This window comes from Symphodus melops (genome assembly GCF_947650265.1).
Source record: "Symphodus melops genome assembly, chromosome: 4".
Lineage (NCBI taxonomy): Eukaryota > Metazoa > Chordata > Actinopteri > Labriformes > Labridae > Symphodus > Symphodus melops.
In genome coordinates, this window is record NC_136694.1 from 26336781 (window position 1) to 26359942 (window position 23162).

At 42.0% G+C, this 23162-nt stretch overlaps 1 protein-coding gene across 1 annotated transcript; it reads left to right on the plus strand.

The window, feature by feature from the left end:
- Window positions 1–410: 410 nt before the first annotated feature.
- slc2a1b (solute carrier family 2 member 1b) lies at window positions 411–21927 on the plus strand. The gene is made up of 10 exons (XM_079341855.1): window positions 411–867; window positions 11038–11133; window positions 15800–15960; window positions 16266–16506; window positions 16678–16840; window positions 16977–17164; window positions 17292–17396; window positions 18280–18381; window positions 18503–18706; window positions 19090–21927. The coding sequence occupies exons 1-10, from the start codon at window positions 853–855 to the stop codon at window positions 19285–19287; spliced, it is 1473 nt and encodes a 490-aa protein (XP_079197981.1). The 5' UTR covers window positions 411–852; the 3' UTR covers window positions 19288–21927.
- Window positions 21928–23162: the final 1235 nt, after the last annotated feature.

Sequence of the window (23162 nt, forward strand, 5' to 3'; positions counted from 1 at the left end):
AATAAAATAGCTTTTAGACTGCAGGACTCCCTTGACCTCGATGGGTCTTTTCCTGGATAAATAAAGGTTAAATAATAATAATAATGATAATAAAAAAATATATCTCAAAACATTTAAAGGTAGATTCCAGGACTGTGATGCTTTTAGGTAACTTTCCTGCAGTTACATATCAGAACATTTAAAGATAATTTCATCAATGGTGAAAAGTCAGATTTCCTTTAAATGTAAGCTTTAACAACAGAAGAAATAAGTTATACAGTCGTGTAGTTGTCTTTGTGCATAGCTTTATAGATGTGCTCTAAGAGTTTAGTATTTTCAGTAGTTCTCCTGCATCCTCACCAGGCCTCCTCTCTGCTCTTATTGGCTGTTTTGGAGGATGGGCCACCCATCATTGCGTCAGCCATAATATATAAAGCGTCCACTGAGGCCCGCACGTCCCACTGGATTGTTTCTATAAATCTACAGGCTACAGGAGGCATTACACATCCACATCCACATCCTGGACGGCTTTACCCATCCATGAAGTTGTGACTACAAGCTGCTGGAGCTTTGACAGCAGAGAGAGAGAGAAAGAGAGAGAGAGAGAGAGGACCCGAAACCTCCAAGTCAGACTGCCGGGTTTGAACAAGACAGAAGACTGCTAAAGCTGTTATCGCTTATTTTTTAAAGAGACTGAAGTTTCAACTTGTTGTTTTTTTTTTTTCATTGCGGGTGCAAAAATGACCGACTTGTGAGCGAATGCACCGGGAGAGCCCGAAGAAGAAGTAGTTCATCGCCTTCAGTTTTTAACAAAAGACTTTCACACACAAAGAATAAGAAGGAGCAGCACTTCCCCCTGACGACGCAACAACCATGGACTCGGGAAAGGTATTTACATATCTTTGACTCATTTCACTACAACAACAAGCCTTTTACTGTCAAACCGGTTCGACTAGCCTCCGGGGCTGCTGACGAGTTCAGCGGGTTCTCGGTATATTTAACCATGAGGTGACTTCACATGTGCTGTGACGGAGAGCCCATGCAGCACATATGGTTTTATCTACCCATTATTTAATTATTTATCAGCCAGTCTGAGTCGCTTGTGTACTTTTAGTGTTCACTAGTCTTTAAAAAAATGTTTTGTGAAGGTTTTGTCCACTAATTTGTTATAGTGGCTCACAACGTGTAGGCTACTCACCCGGTGTTTTTTTTTTTTAACGTTTAAGCACTTCCTCTCTTTCTGACGTCACGTTGTGTCTGTGTATATGGTGCTGCTTTGTCGCGTGAAGCGCCTTATTTGCGTGCTGCGTGGCTGCGCGCGCGTGTTCAGGGATGTGACTTTGACAATGTGACCAAAGTTTCACAACAATTATTAATAGTGTTTAATAAGTGGCTCAGTTGGTAGAGTCGTCGCTCCTCAATCGGAAGGTTGAGGGTTCGATCCCCAGCTCCTGCGAGCAACATGTCCGCTGTGTCCTTGGGCAAGACACTCAACCCCAAATTGCTCCCCCTGAATGAATGTGCGTGAATGGATAGTTACAGGATGGGCCACATATCCAGCCCATCAGTGTGAATGGGTAGGTGTAAGTAGCGCTTTGAGTAGTCTGAAGCTCAAGTCCATTTACCATTCTAAGGAGCTTCTTAGTCACAGATGTAAGAGCAGTTCAAGCAACCACTTCCACTTCAGTTGAGTGCATAGAAATATTACTGACAAAGCAGGCAGTAAGACTCTTCAGCAAATCTACATAATATAGGGGGAGGAGTAAATAAATAGTTTTATGTGGCTGCAAATTGTTTCTTTTTTATAGTCAGTTCATGGACTATTGTCACGAGCCGACTTTAAAAAATCTGCTACACAATTTCTTAAATATTCCAGGTTATAACATATAGAAATAGATAGCTGATGTGCAGCACTGTCTCTTTAGTACTTACATATCTCAACTGATTTATCAGGAAAGCATGTCAGCAATGATTGTGTATAGAAATTATTTTTAAGTAGTTGTGTTTTTGCAGGGGGGAGCTGATTTAAATCTATATAAATTCTGTGTTCATGTCCTAAACACATCCTGTGTTTTAGTGTGGTAATTCTTAATCGATAAGAAATTGAAATGACTCCAAATGCAGTCTTATAAGTGTAACGTAAAATGCACTTTGAAGTACTCAAGAAACCAGTGAGTACAGTGCAGTTGCTCACTTTTTAATTGACTTTAGCTCTCTGGATAACATCACCAAAAAGGAGCAGTTTGTCAGTGGTTTGATTTTTCGTCTTGGTTTGAGACTCTTGGTGGGACAAAACAAAACTCTTTAACCTTGGGTGAGTCTGTCAGCGCAAAGAGAAATAACGTTTCATATAATCTCGAGGCATCTGACCTCATGTTGTTTCCAAACTATCTATCTGTATCTGTCAATAACTAATCAATAACTGATCGTTTACTTTCATCAGACTTTCATTGTGTCTCAGTTTTACACCGCGCTGGAAGTAAACATGGCTTATCTGCTGTCTGATACCGCTGTCTCCATCGTGCAGCACATGAAGCACGCACGGCACCGCTGCTGCGTCCTCCTCCTGTCATTGATGTCCGATCAATTCAGCCCAGTGGAACTGTGCAGTCTGATGTTGTTCCCCTTCAGTTTGCTGTGTTTCTCTCTGTAAACCATCTTTGAGCATGCTCACTTCCCTGTGGTGGACCTTCAGCTGGACGGGTTCATTGTGGACGTGATGGGAATGGTTTCCTGTGTTCCCAGTGATACGGACAGATGATTCTCACAGAGAGTGAAAACCCTGCCGAGGGAATACGCGGGGGCATTGGCCGTGTCCTGCAGTGTTCTCTAATAATAAATGAATATCTGCATTATGATGGTCGTCATCTCAAGGATGGGACTCTCGTACCTCGCTTGTTCTCAGACGTAGAGTAAGTGGAGTGAGTTCAGTGAGTCAACACAAAACAGGAAGTGGTTGGACTTATGTTTGATTTGCAGCAAAGTGACACAGATTTCAAAAAAGATCCAAATGCTGCTCTACCTGTTTTAAAATCCGCCCTGAATTGTTCCAGGCGGATGTGGTCCACATTGACAAACGCAGCAGAGCGGATTGATTAAACACATTCTCAATTGAAAGGCAAACACGCTGATGTCACCTTTGGTTCGCCGCAATATTTATTTATTTATTTTTTTGCATTTTCTTTTCATTTGAAAGGCTAGATAAAATAATATGAAAAATTAGGACCAAACTGAAATGGGATTTGTGGGGCCAATACCAATAGTCTTGTGATATGCTAATATCGGCCGGCTGATTAATCGGTCGGACTCCAAAAAAAATCGTTAGATTAGTCGCTGATGAGAAGAACTGTCATTCACAGCCCTTAAACTCTTTGCAGGTTTATGTCGAGTAGATGTACTGAGCACATCTTCACCGTCTGTTTCTGTCTCTAGTATCAAGTCTTTTTTTCCCACCTTTAGATAGCATGCCTTCGGTGCAGCGGTCGTCTTATTATTACGCAATTATTCCCCCTAATCTCAAAGCTCCTCCATCAAAACATGCCACCCTAAAGCCGTCTAACTTCACATTGTTAGCCTTCTAAAGAGCTTTACGTTCAACAACAAGAAGCTTTGTTTTGGTCTGAAAACTCCATTCAATTTCTTGGAAAAGAAATTCATTACATAATTGGGGTCAAGCATACAGTTGACCCGCTCCGTCGTGAACAAAACAGCCGCTGAATATTTTATCCCCGACAGACCTGACAGCGCAGGTATTTTGATTGGGACTCCAGAGCCAACAACCTCCTTCGCATTGCACACAGTCATGGTTCCTTAAGACAGTCCACTAGATCTCCTTTCATCTGCATGAGCGGACCCCTTCATCATGTCTCATACTCTAAGTGTCAGCCATCTTTTAATGAGGCTTAATGAGGCTGGGCTCCAAAATGTTGGATTTGGAGACGTCGGAGGGTTTTAAGTGAGAGTGCGTGTTTAACTGGCTTGTTTGAGAAGGCTGATGTGCTTTGTGCACAGTGAAAGGATTAAAAGGGTTCACGCAGGGCCGAGCTGCGCCTCTGTGGCCCTGAAATGTGATGAATCTGCACAAACACTAAAGGATTGTTAATTTATGTTGTTGACATTTAACCCCTTTAGTCTGACCCCTGTAATCGAACTCTTCCTTTTATTGAACATGCATCAAAAAACAGTTTGAACTGTCTTGTCTTTCTTGGCAGTTTCTGCTCAAGTGTAAACTCGGTAAAATATTTACACCATCTAAAAAAAGTACTTATGTTTTATTCAGGCTTCCATGATTCAAGATTTATCAGATTAACAACATAAGTATGGACTTTCTTCGACGCAAATTTCAGACAGTTTTCCTCTGCTATCAAACGCTGTTCCAAAAAAAAAACCATAGACATATCTACTTTATTATGTTTACTGAAGAAATAACTGGATTATTATCTCCTGCCTCCATTGTAAAAGCCGCTGTATTCATTATTGAGAGACTCTATAAAGAACATGAAAACTTAAAGTGTTCATGTTGGGTCATCAAGCTAAAGTGTAGTTGCATGCTATCCTAAGAATGAAAAAAAAAATGTAAACGATTTATAAGAAATATATTTTTACAATCATATTTTTACTTTGGTTACTAAACGCTGAAGAACAATAATAATAATAATAATGATAATAATAATAATAGCTTGGATCGCCTTTCAACAAACCCAAGGAACAGTAGTACCAAACGGGGGAGTCGTAATGGGAGCCAACGAGAGAGAAGCTTCATTGGCAGCCAGGATGTCTTTTCTAGAAGTTTGTGTTGAGTGCAGGTTTGTTTGTTTTTTATCTCATCTCACTGTGTTGGGCTCAAGTTTTCTGGCCCTGAGAGATAAGAAGTTCGAAGCCGTTCTGCTCATGTTTACTAAAAGTTGATGTAGCACACAGATCAAGTTAGCACCTTTTTCAAATGATGTTCTCTTGTCATTATTCTGTCATGTGTAAATCAAGTTAATAATAACCGGATACCATTTAATCTTGTAATCCCTGTCACTGTATGACCTGTTTTATTTTTCATTTTTTTACTCAACTAAGCATTCAAAATAACAGATCTAAAAGAAGCTGTAAGTCATGAAGAGAGGGGATATATTTGGAAAATAACAGGTCAAATATAAGACTGTTGATTTTTTTTTTTTTTAATTGGGTAAATTGAGCAACCAGCAGTTTTCAAATATGGCGTGTAAAGCACGAAGTGTGCTAAAGCAGAATTTGACATCTATTTTAAGATGTCGTATATCAAAACACCAACATAGAGAAGCCGCCCCTGCAGGTTGAAGAGGCTCGGAGAGAGCACAGAGCTGAGAGGATTTGAGGTGAGATCGCGAGACATATTGGATTCCCCACAGCTGTGTAAACGGAGACCAAAGGTTTTGGCGCATGGAGGGACGTGACTGAAGCAGCGTAGGCCGTCACCATGAATCTGGCACGCTCAGGTACTTGAATGAACGGCTGCCTATTCTGGAGGGCCGTTCTGCTCTCCTTTTTATAGTGAAGAATTAAAATGTTTTCTGTCCTAATTCAGAGGAAACACCCACTCTGAGTGTCAGCTGTGATGAGTCACAAACGGAGTCGTTTCAGTACAAGAAGTTTTCTGTAGCGCCGAGGAAAAGAAGCCGAAAGTTTGTGTAGATGTTCAGAACTTATTTAAAAGTAAAGGAGGCTTATTTCAGGTACAAACAGAGGAAAGTTAAAAATGACCTTCAGGATCTTTCTTTAAATATTGTCCTTTTTGTCAGCTGCTGTGTTGACTTTACTTGAACCAAAGAGACAGACTCAGGAGGAGCAGACCTGTGAGACAACATTTAAAACAACTAAATACATTTAGTCAAATATTCAAATAAACGTAAAGAAGCTCAGTAAACCTACCTCCATCTCAACAAGCTATTAAAAGCCACTGCAATGTTGATTCATCTAAAGAATCTAAATCATTATCCCTAAATGTATAAATCTAGATGTTTCTGTTACTACACATTTTTGCTTTTGCAGAATGAGTTGAACTTTTCTGCTTTCAAACTTTAATTAAACAACATTTCCTGACACTGATGTCATCTTCCATCGTGACCAGAGATTCGCCCACTTTTGACAACAACCATCCACACACCTTCTTTTTATAGTAGCTGTTCACACCCACAGTTCAGCAATTCCTCTTAATGAGTATCTATCTGACACTGAAATGTAGGTCACCTGGCTGACTTAGGTTACCGTTTCCTGGTTTGGCTCTTTGTGTGCTCAAGCATTAATGAATGCACTGAAACAAAAGGGCACTGTACTATCAGTGTGGGCTTTGAAAAGACAGAATACATCATGTTGTGTGTTTGAGAGGATGAGGCTTCATTAAAGAATGAATGTAATAATGGCTTATACTAGCTGTGTTTTATATATATATATATATCTATCTATCTATAGATATATATATATATATATAATCTCCAAACGACTTTCAACCTTCATTATTTAAAAGTCATTAAAGCGGTAACATTTTCTATGGTGTGCCAACATGACTGAGACAATGAAAAGTTTGGCCTGAAGTGTTCACAGATGCAGAGTTTCGTGTTCCTCTTTATATTCTAAACATACTGAATATATCTGACATGTTGAGCTTTGTTTATACTCTCTCTCTCTCTGGACGTGGCTTCCAGTGTTTACCCATAAAGAGCAGACAGATCAAGGCGCCAAGCAACTAAAGCTGATCAACACTTTTGATTGTATCTGGATGGATTGAGTGCTTTTTATTTTTCACATGCAAAGAAGTGAAGGACACATTTGCATGGATGTTACTGAGCTTTATAGAGAGCATGTAAATGAAGGGACGGACATCCATCGGTCTCAGTATACCACATGTCGGACACTTTCATGTAAAGGACAGACTTTTAATAAGTCAGACTCTCCATCATCATCATCGTTCATCCAGCCATCATACATCCATCCATATCTTTATTTTGTGCTCGTCTTTCACAATATATGACCATCTTAAAAAGGCCCACTTTTTTGTATTCTTAAATCAAACTTAAATCATCCTGTAAATCAAGGAGCGACCAACTCCATCCCATAATATCCCAACATCCACCCCTTGGAAACTTTCAGAAACACGGAGCTAAGATTCATTCGTTAGCGAGCATCTGTGTGGTACGTTAGTGATAAGGGAGTACATTTTATTTATACAGCACATTCCACAGACTAAGGTCACAACAAAACACAACACGCACATAAAAAGAGGAACAAACAAGTTTATGAAATCTTTCTGAAAGTCTCAAAAAGATCTGTCTGGGATGTCTGTGGAGACAACTGCAGGCCGGACCTTAGCAAACGGGTTCATGTCAAACTGGAGATATCCTTCCTTCCTGTTGCCCTCATCATAGTTTATAATACTTATCCTCATAATTCTACTTTTTATTTATAAAGCACTTTGACAGCAGTTCTTCTCAATACTGTAACAGGATTTGAGGCTTTATAGTATGGATGACTAGCTTAGTCTTCATGTGGAGGTAAACAGGACTCCATTTAGAAATGCAAACAGAAGTGAAAAGTGCCCAAAGGTAGAGAGCAAAGGCCGAAAGAAGAGGGCCGGTCAGCAGAGGTTAATGTGTCGAGGCGATGATCAGAAAAGAGTTTTTATAGGCCTGACTTCATTGTTTCATTGTTTCCCAAGTGAGGAAGTTGGGATTTATCGAGTTCCTGGAATGAAATTCATTTAGTTCCTTAACGTGACAGGTACGAGAGATGAGCGTAGATGTCTGTGTTGTCAATTTCCTCCCAGTTATAAGTCTTATAAGTCACACTTCAAAAGAGATGATGTCGAAGAGAGTCCCTGACAGTTGTGATTACCACATGTTGGACTGAGGCTTATTGGCCTGTCCAAACAGTGTGTGTACATGTGGGGCAGAGGGAGGTCTCAGAGGGCGGTCTCATGTATGTAGGCTAAAGGTAAAGATGTAACAGAGGAGTGTTTGATCGCACTAAAACTCACACGCAGACTTTGTCAACATTTGACAACAATTTGCAGCTGGATTCAACTCCACATGTTGGCTTGTTCCTGTAAACGACTCCCGAGTGGGGGTCCAGATATAAACACTGCCCTGAAGTGACTTCCCCCAGATGACACACACACACACACACACACACACACGCACACACACACAGGATTTGTCTGCATGTAGCTGCTATTTCACTCGTGCTGTTTCTTGTTTCTACAGTTGGGGATTCGGAGTTGGAGTCCTGATTGGTCTCCTCGCTGGAAACGTGGCTCCTTTAAGAGCCCATCCCACCAATTTGAGAAGTGCGTGTGTGTGCGTGTGTGTGTATACATTCTGTACCTAAACAGTCCTGTCATGGACTTGACGACCCCACATAACAAGGGAACCCATTGGTTGAGAAGTGCAGGCGGAGCCAAGAGAGTCTGTAGCCATGCTGAACACACTGGAGTGACTGCCTCCACAAACACAGACCTTTTCTTTTCTCCTGCTCTTTTACGTCCAGCTCTCGTCCCTCTTCATCACGCAGGGGGAGGAAATCTGGCTCTCACCAAAAAAAAAAAGAAAATTGCTCGTGTTTCTCGGACTACCTCTGTCATCAGAAGTACTGCAATTCAAAAGAAGCCTGAAGCACTTTGATTATATAAAAGAGGAGCAGGCAGAAATCCCTCTTAAGAAGCCCTGTGGGGTCGCTTTTTGTGTTTTTCATCTTTGGAAGCTTAAGTAGAAATTCCTCAGACTTAGCCTGAAGAGTTTTAATTAAGAGTCCCCCCCTCGTATTTGAAAGTAAATAAGCCACGACGCAAACAGACACAGCATCTTCTTTACCATGACAAAAGAAGGGGTTTAAAGTGTCTGCATGCATGAGGATTGTGATGCATTAAGCCACAGCATGTAGTGTTTAGTAGTACCGTCTGTTTACGTTGTGTGGAGTTGTGGTAGTTGAACTCTCAGTTTACAGGATTGTTGATAGTTGGTCGACCCATTTACATTACGCTACATACCTCTGCTGCTAACTTGTTACCTTCAATTGAGGTCATTTTTTCCTCAATTCAACCAACACCCCCCCCACGCTTATTGAATCAACAGTGCCTTTTCAGTACATCAAGTTACATCATGTATATATCAAGTCTTAGCTCTTTGTTTTGGTTTTAACTGTTTTGGTTTGCTTTCACGACTCTGAGTATCAACCATGAAAAAGATTGTATAAACCCACCGTACACTTGAAGCAGACGTACAAAGATGGCGACTATTTGCTAAATATATTGAAGGATTTAGCAGCCGTGTGTTTTCTCTCTGTGGTTAATCGTTCAGAGGAACTTAGCAAAACCACAAAGGTGATAAAGGTGATTATATATCAGATATACAGATACCCTCTTTTTATTTGCAGTAAAAAAAAAAAAAAAAACGTGCTGTAATGTTTGATGGCTTACAGTCAGTCAAGTGTCCTGGGTTTGATTCGTTCTCATTGGGTGTTACGAGTTCAATTTAAAGAGCAGCTCAACGTTCAATCCTTGCCAAAACAACCAAAAGAAAAAAGAAAAAAAAAAAGGCGTAGCGTCTGGTCAGTGTTTTTGAGGAAGATGTTTTATTCCTACTTGTTCTGTTAGAATATGATAAAAGCAGGAGGTTTTTGAGGCGTTATCTACCCGTGTTAAGGTCAACTCTTCTGTTGCCATAATAACAGAGGGGGAACTTATCTGGCGTGCATCACTGTGCCAGAAAGGATTGGTGTGAATCACGGGACGAGCGTCTCGACATGAATCATCCGGACATGACGGACAGATGGGAAAGATTCCTGTCGCTCTAAATGTAAAATACAATAACTTCCATCTCTGCAGCTGTTTCTCATTCATAAAGTTCTCCTTCAAGTCTTTACCGTTAGTTTTGGAAGCAATAACAAAAGTGGTGGTATTGTTGTCTCGCTTCAGGCTGTTTTCCTCGTGTCTGAGACGAGGAAGTAGACAGCGACATAGTTCCCCTCTGCTTTATTAACTTCTCTGACATTAAGCTACACGCCAAGTCTGCAATAACAAGAAGAAGAGCGCAGACAAGGACAGGTTTAAAAACCCGGCTCTGACCTGGACCTCCTCCAAGAAGACGGTTTATTAAGCTATCTGGATAACTCTGTCTGGAGTTAAACCTGAAGCCTCCTCAGACAAAGACTCCCGCGTTGACCTGAGAATTTTCAACTTTGATACATCCAGTAGAAATCTCATAAAATCAAAACGTTCGTTTGATAACTTGGCAGCGAAAACAGCAGACATAGGCACCCAATGTTTCTCATTTTTTAGGGGATGAACTCTGTGCACGCCGCGGTCCGTCAACGCTACGTTGCACGGCGCACGCTCTGCCCTGCTGTGGGAGAACGACGAGATCACGCGGGAATAAAGAGAGAAACGTTGCGTCTTTCTGAGGCTCCTTCGTTGTTTGAGTTTATGGAATCTAGCAGCTAAAAAGCCAATGGTCTCCTTTCTTATACGACTCAAAACCTTAATTAAAACATTGGTACTTTTTCGATCCTTTCGGTGTTTCAAACAAAGAAGGTTTTATTGTTTTAACATGTGGTATCACAGCATGGAGCAGTTTGACAAACTTTGTTTTCCCCTGTTCGTCTTAAAGGTTAACTTTGGTTGTCTGACAGAATCGTTTTTTACGGGCAGCCCGAGCTCACTTGTTTTCTAAATATGGCGTCTTACCAAGCAGCCTAAAGATAAGAATATTATTTAAATAGTGACGTCATTGTCCTTGTTGTGAGCACGTCGTGTCAAATAAGAGGCTGACCAACCTCAAAGTGTTGTTCACTTGTTTTTTTTCAAGCAGCTGCAACAGAAAGATGCTTTGTCCGAAAAAGTTGGCGAACATGTTGATGTTGTAAACGGAGTCTTGTGTGACTTGCAGGTTTATTATCCAGCAGGAAAGATGATACAACTGTTGATCATACTTTAATGCACTCATCGCAGGCGACGCGAGGAGTAACTGGTCCGACTGGTCTCTTTGTTGACAAGCCTCTCATGTCCTGTTTTTTTTTTTTTTTTTTTTTTTTGTCTTGCAGCAAATAACGTTCCCGTTGTTGATGAGTGTCGGAACCGCCGTCATCGGATCGCTGCAGTTCGGCTACAACACCGGCGTCCCCAACGCCCCTCAGAAGGTGAGTTAAGTGTCCACAATCGTCTGCAGGATGGGTTTTTAACGTTCTTTTTTTTCTCACAAAACGAATCATTTAAACAATAAACTTTCAGAAAACATACTTACAAATACACTCTAGAACTTATAAAAGGAAAAAAAATGGTGATATGGACCAATTTTAAGGGTTTTTTTGTTTTCAAAGATTAGGAAATAATCATTCTTAAAAAAAAAAAAAAAAAAAACTTGTAAAGCTTTTAACACAGATAAAAACAAAAAAAGAATAAAAAATAAAGTCTAAAAAGATTTCAAGGAATACAATAGAAAAGAGTTTATCCAGTCTGCTAACTTAGCCAGAGGGCTAGTTGTTGCATTGGAGAAGAGGACAGACAGTGAAGGGGGGGGGGGGTTGAGATAATAATAGCTTTCATTCAGGCCTATCATGTCCAAGGACATCTGTATTAACAGACTCTGTGTGATCCCTGAGTTAAAGAGCGTGTCTTTGCCCAAAAATGGATCTCTTCTGAGCAGCAACAGGCCGGGAACAAAAAGCAGACAGAGGAAATGAAACACAAAAGGTAGACGAGTCACCTGCCGCCGTGACATTTCAAAGTAATCGAAAAGACGCTTTTACAACCTCCAGCGAACTAAATCCACTTTAGGCTCTTATTAACAGACTCAAAAGAAACTCATTTCCTGAATGTTTGTCTTCTAGTTCATATTGCGTGTAGGTGACCTGTGTCTGCTCAGTGTGGGTTGGTCTGACTCTGAAACACACCCTGCGGCTAAACAGCGGTCTGTGCACAGGTCACGGCTCCGCCCGCTCCTTTTTAATTCACCTGCAGAGATCAGGTGAGTTGTCATGGCGATGTCCAGGCACAGCTGTTAGCGCTGCTCGCTCGCTCCCTCCCTCTATCTGCGAGGACGGATTTCATGTGAAGAGCTCGTCCTCTGTCAGCGCTCTGCCAAAAGCTTTCCTGCACTTTGATGTGAAGGACACTCTGTGAAAGAGAGCAGCTCTCATCAGGTGTCTCTGAAAAGTGAGAGCAGCGTCTTACTCGGCACTCTTCAGTTTTAATTAGAGCAACAGAAACAAAGTGAGGAAAGCTCAAATCTGTTTCTCATTGAGGAAAAGTGAAGTGGACAGAAATGAAAAAGAGGGGATTTCAGACCGTGAGTCATTTGTCACTTCTCCCTCACTGACCAATCACAGTCAAGAAGGGGCGGGACTTCTGATATTGTCTCTGAGAACGACTTAGGAAGGAGGGGAAACTCATCAGACTCGTCTTTGTGAGGACTTAATTTCGAGGCCTAAAGCTGCTGCTCATACCAGGAAACAAACCCTCTACGTTCTGAACTTCTCTGAGTGATGTTTCCTCGAACAAAGCAAAAGATTAAACACACGACAACAGACCTAACAGACACTACTCAGGGGCGCAGGAGTCAACTTTTGTAACCTGGCAACAGTATAGTACACAACAGTGTGTATTTCAGCCTGTGTGTGTAAAAGTTATTTCCCTTCATGGGATCAATAAAAGATATCGTCTTTACTCTTTTCTTTTTCTACACGCCTCAGAGAAATGTTGTGTGTGGATATAAATCTATTTAAACTCAAACTGGTAACACAGGCGTGTGGTCTCAGCCTGTGGAGAAGTAGTTAGGTTCAGCATTAACATTTGAAAAAGTGTAGGTTTAGGAGTCTGGATCAAGAAGGAAGTCATTGTTTCAGAACATCTTTATCAGTTTTCTTTTTTCGTTGAGTCATCCGACACTTATTTACAAATGTGAGATAACTCTGGGACTGTTTCCAGATCGCAGTATGACCTTTTAAAATGTCGTGTTTAGTCTCATAAACGGTTCAAAACTCTTCATACATTCCGTTCAGTCTAAAAAGCCCGGAGGGGGGAAAAAGCTGCAAATCTTCCCATCTAAGAAATCGGGACATCAGTTTGTTGGCATCCTGAAATCATTATTAGCCAATCATCAAAATACTCTCTTAAAAGTAACACAGATGTCCTCCTCCTGTTTTTTTTTTTTTTTTTTGTAAAACCTTTAAACCCGTGTTTTAGCTTTACAACTCTTCAGCTCTTAGAGAAGCAGTGGTTTGCGTCTTCCATGAAAACACAGCACGTGTTGCTCTTCATGGAGCTCAGCCTCAGGATGCCTTGTGAGTGGCTCAGTCAGGGGCTGCACACCGGGGGGGGGGGGGTCTGCTGCACACTGGGCCAGTGTCAACCTGCCCTCTTGGCTTGTTATCTCCTTCCCAATACCCAGCACACGTCTCACACACACACACACACACACACACACACACACGCAGGAACGTCACATGCAAACACCGAGCGTGCAGAACAGTTAATCAACACAGACTCTGAACTCTGAATCCTTGATTAGTTCATGACCTTTTAAGACGCTCCGATTTCACCGATGCAACTTTTATATAGCGACAGCACTGCACATTATCAGCAGCACTTGTCCCCTCTGCAGGTGATGAAGGCTGCAGTGATGCTTGTGCTGCCTGTGACGTCGACCTTGCATTGTATTAGAGCGTCTGCGATTAGATACGCACTTTCAAGGGCCTGGCTGTGCATGCCCCCCCCGTGTCCTCCTGCTGCATGTCTGCCTGCTCCGCATAGAAAACAACATCCTTATTTGGCAGTTTTAATCTAGGGGTCATCTGGGTTTTGTTGATGTTAGTTTAAATTTGGGAACATCTTTAGGAGCGAAAAAGTCTTCTCCTCCCGATGATGCAGAGCAGTGCATGCCACGACGTCCTGCTTTTGAGTTATCTGGACCCTCTTTAAATCAAAGAGGGGGTAAAAATAAAAGTTCCTGAGAAACATGAAAAAAAACATGTCACCTCACTTGCTCCGACTATTCCTGCTCGAGACGCACGCATTGATGCCACACGGCGTTATCGGCCTCCGTTTATCTCGACCCGTTCAGGGACCTTCTAAAAAAAGAGACGGCTCTGCAGACGCTCGACACAAAACCCTTTCTCGTTCAAACACAACGAGGTGTTAAAGATGATAAAGGAGTCATCTGATTTGTCCCCCCCCCTTTCGACGTGCCGACCACAGCGTTCACCTTGAAGAGCGCGGCTTCCAGCCAGCGCAGACGACATATGCTGACAGGCCTCCGGCATGAATAGACAGCCTGTTTCTTTGTGTGGTTGGAGCCAGCTGGTGGTTTGGACTGCTTCGCCTGTTGACGTGACAAGATGGGGGGGGGGAGAGACCACAAAGTTATTATGTAACTTCTCAAGAGCGGCCATCTTTCTCAAAATAGTGAAAAAAAAGACCTAGTGAAAGTTAAAGTGGTAGAAAAAGAAGCAGAGCGGTTGGGTCAATAACGTAGCTGCTGCATGTGAATGTATATGATACATCGAGCTCAGCGAGGGTCCCTCTAAATATCCTCTTTAAAGGTTAAACGTGATGGGATGACGGTAGAGTACAGTCTGTTATAACACACTCGTGATCCCCCTGTTACGTCTTAAGAGTGAAAGCTGATCGCAGCTTCATACTGTAAATCACTCTATATGAACCTCTCCTGCCGAGGAACGCCCTTTAAAAACGACAACCACCAGGACACTGCTGAGTGTGTTTTCCACATCGGCATACTTCAGCGTCAGCTTTCAAAATAAATAAAAGTCATGTTATTCCATCTCAGAGGCACGTGACGGAGGCCGGCGTCGCTCTACCGTAACTCTGCCGAGGTCAAGGAGGTCGTGGATCTGCAGACAGGGCGCTGACCTTTCCGAGTCATATGAGACGCAGTCAGTGTGATTCACACACAAACAAACGCAGGCTCCGCTCCTTAACCCTGTCACTGGTGCGCTGGGTGTGTTTGTCAACAAAGTGAAGAGGATGGAGGCGGGGGAGGCGGCAGCGGGGTGGGAGGAACTGAAACCCGACGCTGCACTGGTGAACTTCCTGCTTGTAAGTTACAGGTTGTGATTTTACAGCGCTGCCGCCATCTGCTGGTCACAAAAAAAACAGCCTAACAGTTTATACACTGTGTACGTGCCCTGTCCAATTCAACATACCAGACACACTCTCTTTGTGCACAACTCTTATTCATGACAATTTTTTTTTCTCTTATCTCGTTTATATTTATTGAACTTGTGGACAGTAAATAAGAGTTCATTCAGGCCGGCCACAAGAAAAAAGAAAAAAAAACATTTTGAAAGGTTCTCTGCAAAGAAACTGAAGAACTCATTCTCTCCTCATGAGTGACGCACACAGACAAAGCAGTCTGCACACTTTGTCAAGTTGAACCCATTAAAGCATAGAGCTCTGTGATTAGTGACACCTTAGCTGTGTCCAAGTTCCAGTATAGCATCCTCCAGAAGAATCCAGTGTTTGGAGCCTGCTCAGGCTCTCGCTGTCCTTCTTGTAACTTCAATCATAAATCACAGCACAACAAAAATATTCCCGTCAATCTTTAACAAAAGCACAGAGGTGAAAAAACAAATCTTTCCTGGCCTGAGGAAGACAAAAAGTTTGTGAACTTCTGAAGTGATGACGTCATTGTGGATCTTTTCTCCACATTACACAACACAGTAGATTCCATGTGATCCTTTCAGGGAAGCACGCTTTACAAAGCTCGACTCAGAAAAGATCGTATGTCAGTGGTTTAAAGGAAATTGTGTTTTTTTCTTGTGTGTGTGTGTTTTCGTTGTGTTTTTCTAGGTCATTGAAAAATTCATCAATGAAACATGGTTCGAGCGCTACCAGGAGCAGATCAGCAAGAACTCCCTCACAGCCATCTGGTCCATCGCCGTCGCCATCTTCTCCGTCGGCGGTATCTTTGGCTCGTTCTCTGTCGGACTCTTTGTCAACCGCTTTGGAAGGTAAAAAAAACCTCTGGCATGCAGTTATTGGGAAGAAGTCGGTTTTGTTTTATGTAAGCACAAAAACTTCAGATCAGACACAACAAGGCCATACAATAAAGCACTCGAGCAATGCTCTAACAGACGCATCAATAAAGTGAAATGTAAAATACACAGTGTTTATCAGTTTATTGGCTCAGTCAGGTTGGTGCATAAATTCCAAAATGACTTTAACATTAGAAACATTTTGAAAGAATTGTTAATTTTAGGAGCTATATGATATCTTTCTGAATCTAATACGTCAAATCTAACTGTGTCTGCTACAGGAGGAACTCTATGCTCATGGCCAACGTCCTGGCATTCATTGCATCTGCGCTGATGGGCTTCTCAAAGATGGCCGCCTCCTGGGAAATGCTGATTGCTGGTCGTTTTGTGGTGGGCCTGTACTCCGGCCTCTCCACAGGCTTCGTGCCCATGTACGTCGGCGAGATTTCCCCGACGTCTCTGCGAGGAGCTCTGGGCACTCTGCACCAGCTGGGCATCGTTGTCGGCATCCTGATCGCACAGGTCAGTTTGCTCACACGAAATGCATTCTGGGAATTATGAAGTCATTGAGAAGTTAGAGAATCAGCAAAGAACAGTTGAGGCATGAATAAGAACAACACGACTAGGTGCGGGAACAAACAGCTGGAAGCAGGCGTTTCTTATCCGTCGCGTGTGTCGTGTCTCGGTTATCAGGTGTTTGGAATGGAGGCCATCATGGGCAACGACGACTTGTGGCCGCTCCTCCTGGGCTTCATCTTCGTCCCTGCAGTGATGCAGTGCATCCTGCTGCCCATGTGCCCCGAGAGCCCCCGCTTCCTGCTCATCAACAAGAACGAAGAGAACAGGGCCAAGAACGGTGAGTCCAGACGCGCACACTCCAGAGCGACAAAGCGTTTACAGCCTGGAGGCTCCAACACGCCACGAGACCAAACTGAAAGAAAAACGGCGAATCCTGTGGAGTTAACAATGTTCTTCACCTCTGCATGTGTTAGTGATGAAGAAGCTCAGAGGCACCACAGACGTGAGCGCTGACATGCAGGAGATGAAGGAGGAGAGTCGACAGATGATGAGGGAGAAGAAGGTGACCATCCTGGAGCTTTTCCGCTCGCCTGTGTACCGTCAGCCTCTGATCGTCGCCGTCATCCTGCAGCTCTCCCAGCAGCTGTCTGGCATCAATGCTGTGAGTGTGTCGCAGAACCTGAAACATGCGTGTGACAGACTGTAGAGCTGTGTCATCATTAAGAAGACACTCTGAACGTGTCTGAAAATAAATCTGCTCACGATTGATCTTTTTGGTTGCTTGACAGGTATTCTACTACTCCACACGAATCTTTGAGAAAGCCGGAGTGGAGCAGCCCGTCTATGCAACCATTGGAGCTGGTGTAGTGAACACAGCGTTCACCGTGGTGTCGGTAAGTCCATCAGCACGTCTTTAATCTGAAGCAAAAATCCTGTTAATGGCCAAGTAAGCATTTTATATACAAGTGTCTGACAATAAACATGAAAGTGTTGATAGAATGAAAAGAAACGACAAGTGAGAAATCAATGTAGAGAGGAGTAGAATAAAAAGTAAGATGTGATTTAACAACAAGGACAAAATAAAAAAAACAATCAAAGTTATTTACAAGGACAATTATTTAAGGATAGAATTCATTCACAATTACAGAGCAGAAACAAAAAAGTGACCAAATATGATCAAGTCGTCGTATGTATCCTCACCCACAAATGTTATTTTGTTATTTTACATTTTTACATTTGAAATCCTCTCGTGTTGTTTTTGTATGTATGTGAGTTATAAAGCACAAACTGTACTCTTACATGTTAGTTAGTTGCTTTTATTGTCTTGACACAAGAGAATGTCGCATGAAACGCAGCACAACACAAACGTCTGTATACATGTAACATAAACTTCCTAACAGCACAGAACACACACATCACTTCATTTACACTTTTTGCACTGTTGCACGTATGACATCATTAATTCCATTGCACTTCCCTATACCATCGATGTCAGTCGTCACTTTTCAGTTCAATTCAAAAAAACATTTTCAGAAGTACACGCATGAAAACGTCAGGAGAGCAAAATGGATTTTTTAATCACCTGAGCCTCCAGAGTCACTGCTCCCCCTGCTGGACAGATTCATGGATAGATTGCAACTTGTTTTGGGGCGCTACAAGTCCGCCCTGCGTTGAGTACTTCATTGTGTGAGATCTGAAGGATGTGTTGCGTGTAGCTAAAAGCTTTCAGGCACAGCCTCGACTTTCTCTAATCTTTGTTTTTGTTTTTCTCTGCAGCTCTTTGTGGTAGAACGAGCTGGACGCCGATCTCTGCACCTGCTGGGGCTGCTGGGAATGGCCGGATCTGCTGTCTTGATGACCATTGCCCTGGCTCTGCTGGTGAGTTAGAGTACATAAGTGTTGATTATATTAAGAATAATGACTTACTGAACGTGTATGTTGATATTAGTACTCGGTAATTACCATAACTAACGTGCATCTTGTCCTCTTGTTGTTGTAGGAGAAGCTGAAATGGATGTCATACTTAAGCATTGTGGCCATTTTCTCTTTCGTGGCGTTCTTCGAAATCGGCCCGGGTCCCATCCCCTGGTTCATCGTGGCTGAGCTGTTCTCACAGGGACCCAGACCTTCAGCCATGGCCGTCGCTGGATTCTGTAACTGGACGGCCAACTTCATCGTGGGAATGGCCTTCCAGTACATCGAGGTGAGAGAAAGGAAGAAAAAAAACGACACAAAAACAAATGAAGTTCAGCGTCAATATATAATGTTACCTTTGTCTTGCAAATGTTATCAACTCTCTGACTTACAAAAAAGAACAACAACAAACCTCCGACAATATAGAAAATAATGAAGGTAGAACTGAACTATGGGGTTCAACAAAAGTGACTATACAGTACTTCAAATCATTTGGTCACTTGGTCCAACAGAAGTCGGCTGATGGCAGGAAAAGATGCAGGTTGTTTTGGCAGAGTTCTTTGTCATTCTTCGTCTTCGTCATTACGATCTGAAATGCTTCGTTTCACAGTGTTGCTGTCTGTTAACTGAACCCTCTATGATCGTCTCTCCTCTCTCTCTCTCTCTTCACAGGAGCTGTGCGGCCCCTACGTCTTCGTCATCTTCACCGTGCTGCTTCTCATCTTCTTCGTCTTCACTTACTTCAAAGTGCCGGAGACCAAGGGCCGGACGTTTGACGAGATCTCCGCCGGCTTCCGCCAGACGGCCGCCGGAGGGGAGAAGCACTCGCCGGAGGAGCTGAACAGCCTGGGAGCTGATTCGCAGCTCTGAGTGACTGTTTTTTCATTGCTTAAACTTCTAACAAAACTTTTCTTCTTCTCAGACAGAGAAAGGAACGAGAAGGGTCTACTAACCAACTAAGTAGACAGATTCATGGGTAGATTAATTTGTTCACACTTGTCACCACATTTCGGGCGTCTTTACCAAAACACAGAGCGCGCCCCGTGTGATTTCTCCAACATGACGTCTTCTGCTGCCCCTCACACACAGAAACACACACTCCATGGGCACTATGTCGCCTGCAGGATGTGGACAGGGGACAGGAAGATAGATGGGGAAAGGTTTTTAAAAAATATATATATTTTAAAGAAAGAAAAAGAGAGTCTGCTTCAATCAAACAACCTTTTTAAAACGTTTTTTTTTTCACTGAATATTTGACTGTTATGTGCTTATGCTCTGTTCTCTGCAGCCTGTTACAGCACAGACAGCTTTTAATATCTGTTTTTTTTTTTAGCTTTAGAGATCTGTTCACTGTGCTTAATACACATTTTTATCAAAAATACTGTAAAGCTGTAACACTGTAGACTCTAGCACTGGACCTGCTGCACGGTCTGTCACCACCAGATGGCGCACTGCCCTTTAAAAAGTCCCAATACAACCTTATTTATAGCTTTTGAAGTCACTGAGGACACAAACCGTGATACATCAGTCTGTTGCTGTAAGGATTTTAAATTGTGCTATTGGTATTTTTTAACACAGAATAGTCAAACAGCATATCTATATATTGAAATTGTATTACTTATTTCCTCTTGCTGGACAGTAATGTTACTATTTTTATTGTTAGACATGATACTTTTCTTACTGAAAGAAAACGATGTATGAGCTGCGTCCAGATGACATGTAAAGTAATGAATTCCACATGTATGTTTTTAAACACCATTCCTTTTGAGCATATAATGAAAATGACATTTTGTGTGCAAAAGGAACAAATATCTGCTGTGGTGAATCATCTTTTTTTTTTTTTTTTTTACATTTTTAAAGAGCTTAATTACAATCAGCTGCCCCGAAAAGAAAAAAAAACCTCTCACGTTAGCAAAATGTTTGTGATTTGAAGTGGAGGAGTTAGAGGTCAGCTCAGCCTGATCCAGACAGACGGGAGGAAAATGTTCACTTTGAGGACTTCAGACTTGAGATCACCTGCCGAGTGTACGAAGTCTCTCTCAGAGCCGTGTGGATCTGTTCACACAATTTGAAGCCACGGTGCTGAAAGGCCTTCCTCTGCGGCAGCCTCACAGCATTTTCAGATAAAGAGAGAAAATTAAATAACGGGGACCAAACTGCCTTTTTGGAAGTTTTTCATCATTCTCAAAGTGCTCTTTATCCAGGTCAAACTCCACGTGTTCCTTGAGCGCCATTTTGTCCAAAGAGGGGGACGGATGCTGCGTCGGTGCGAGGTCATTGCGTCCCTTGTGCAGTATTGTCGGCCCCCTCCCTCCCTCCCTCCATCTTTCCGCTGTATTCAGTAGCTGGTGATAAAAAAAACCAACCTTTTTATCGCGTGGCTCACTTTGCCTTGCTGTGCACGTCGCTGTCTGAGACTGCTGTATCACTTGTTGAACCTTCCTTCTCTTTAAATGCGTCGTTTAAGGAAAGTTATCTTTTTTTTTTCTAGCAGCACTTTATTATTCATAGTTTTTTTTTTGTTTCTGTCGTGTTTTTATCTTTTTTTTACTCGCAGTATGGAACCGTTGTTACTGAGGAGAGACTGAAGTACTGCTGATGGATTACTTGTTGTTTTTGAAATGGAAATGTGATGAGTTGTGTCGCTTGTTCGCGTCTATCGCAGCCTCGTATGGAGCACATTTCGGTTCACCGGTTTTTCTTTAAACATGGTAACATTCAGGGTCTAACAAGGACCTCATGAAATCAAACAGCAGTGAAAATCCCCTTTTTATCATTCCATATCTGGATGTTAATTATTGTATATAGTAGATCTTTATAGTGTAATTTTTCTTATTTGAGGGTTCCCGTCGAACATTCTGAAAAACACTGTAACATCCACTCTGTGCCTTTTTACAGCCTTCACATTATCTTCACCAGCAAAATCCTGTCAAAGCACCAAAAAAGAAAAAGGAGAAAAAAAAAGCCTTACACACAAACACACATTTGATGCCTTTTTGCAAATATTCCAACTATATTTTTGATGTACATACATCCACAGGCCTGCTGGGGCGTTTAACATTTAATGTTGTTGATGTTTAATGTCGCCTCTCCTACAGGCACAGTGTGGTGTTTGAAAGTCACAACATCCAGAAAATATGAAACACACTACAAATGTATGCCGTTCACTTTTAAGAGACTTTGTTTTGTTAAGTTAATGATTCTGCTTCCTCACTTCTGTTTCCTTCTGATTGTGTATCTAAAGCTACGCAGTGGCCTAATATTACTATCCTTATTTTTAATTCAAATCTGAAATGGAAGGACTGTTTTAATGAAAAAAAACATTCAGAAGTGTTTGTTGTTGTTAGTGCACAGAGTGTATTTGAATATTTGTCATAATAAAAGATCTGTGTGCATGTGAGCCTCTGTCGGGGAGATGAAATGTGATGGATGATGTCCTGAATGGTTCCACAGACTTGTGTAAGTGGTGAAACGGCTGAATAAAAGAAAATCATGCATACAGATGAAAAACATGTTTGGGTGTCCATTTGTTACTTTGTTTCGCGATAACCGATTTATCCTGGCTACGTGGTTGCATGCGCAGCAAGTTAAAAAAAACACGCAATCACACAAATGGTTTGAAAGGCTGAATCCCAAATAAACTCCAGACTCAGACTGAAGTAATCTGAACTTTATTGTCCCCGAGGGGAAGTTTGGTTCGCAGCCAGGATAACACAAGAAATATATAGAAACACAGGCACGTGGACTCAGACCATAGAAACGACATATACTGTCAAAAAAACATGAATAATTTATCAGGTAACAAAAGACAAATCATTGAAAATAAAACTGATCAGTCATCATCGGAGTTATAAAGTATCTCAAGTCTGAGGGCAGAAGCTCAAACAGAGGATGTCAAGGATGCTGTTAGATGTTTCAAGCTTTAGCTGCAGCTCTCTTACTCAAGGTGAAAGACAGTTGGGGTAGTTTCACACAGATTATCTTACAAGCAACTTTATTAATGTGATGCAACCTTGTTTTTGTCTCCTGTTGAGAGATTATTAAAGCAGGTGAAATAGTCAAACATGAGTCCATGGCCTCCACCATGGACTCATCAGTTTAATGCACACACGAGACCAGTTCAGCTTCATGAGAAAGTAAAGACTTTGCTGTGCTTTCTTACAAACTCGCTCTGTGCTCTCAATGATCGTCGCTGTGAGCACTTTGTGCTGACATGGCGATTCTCGAGTCTCTAAGCAAGAATCAATTCTTGGGCCCTAGTTCATCTTCATTATGTCTGTCAGTGTCCCGATGCTTACTCCTTTCCTCTTTCCTCCTGTTTCCTTTGTCTCTTTATAGACGGATCATTTCTCTTCATTTTTCTTTGCCGACGTTAATCGACAAACTTTGGACTTCACAGAAATCTTGCATACAAAGTTCAGCAGAGATAACTGGACCTTTAACGACTGACAGGACAGACACAAATAATTGAATAAATAGTCAAGACGCAAGGTTGAACAGAAGACCAAATCTTTAGAAGTGATGAATTGCTCTTGCGAGTTGTCTCTCAATAGGATGCTCAATGCCAGAGCTGATAGTTTGACCAACAACTTGAGAAACCACCATGGATTCAGAGTGGAAAGAATACAGGTTGACGACAGTTTAAGAGTCGACTGTTAGCTGGTGCATGAAGATTTTTGCAAGGAGATATCAAGTGACAGCATTTGATAAATGCTAAATTGTCATCAAATAAAAACGATTGCATA

What these genes read in the sequence shown, in the direction of transcription:
- slc2a1b (XM_079341855.1), top strand. An exon ending in TCGGCATCCTGATCGCACAG is followed by an intron (nt 16,507 to 16,677) that starts GTCAGTTTGCTC and finishes CTCGGTTATCAG; the next exon opens with GTGTTTGGAATGGAGGCCAT. An exon ending in TGGCCTTCCAGTACATCGAG is followed by an intron (nt 18,707 to 19,089) that starts GTGAGAGAAAGG and finishes CTCTCTTCACAG; the next exon opens with GAGCTGTGCGGCCCCTACGT.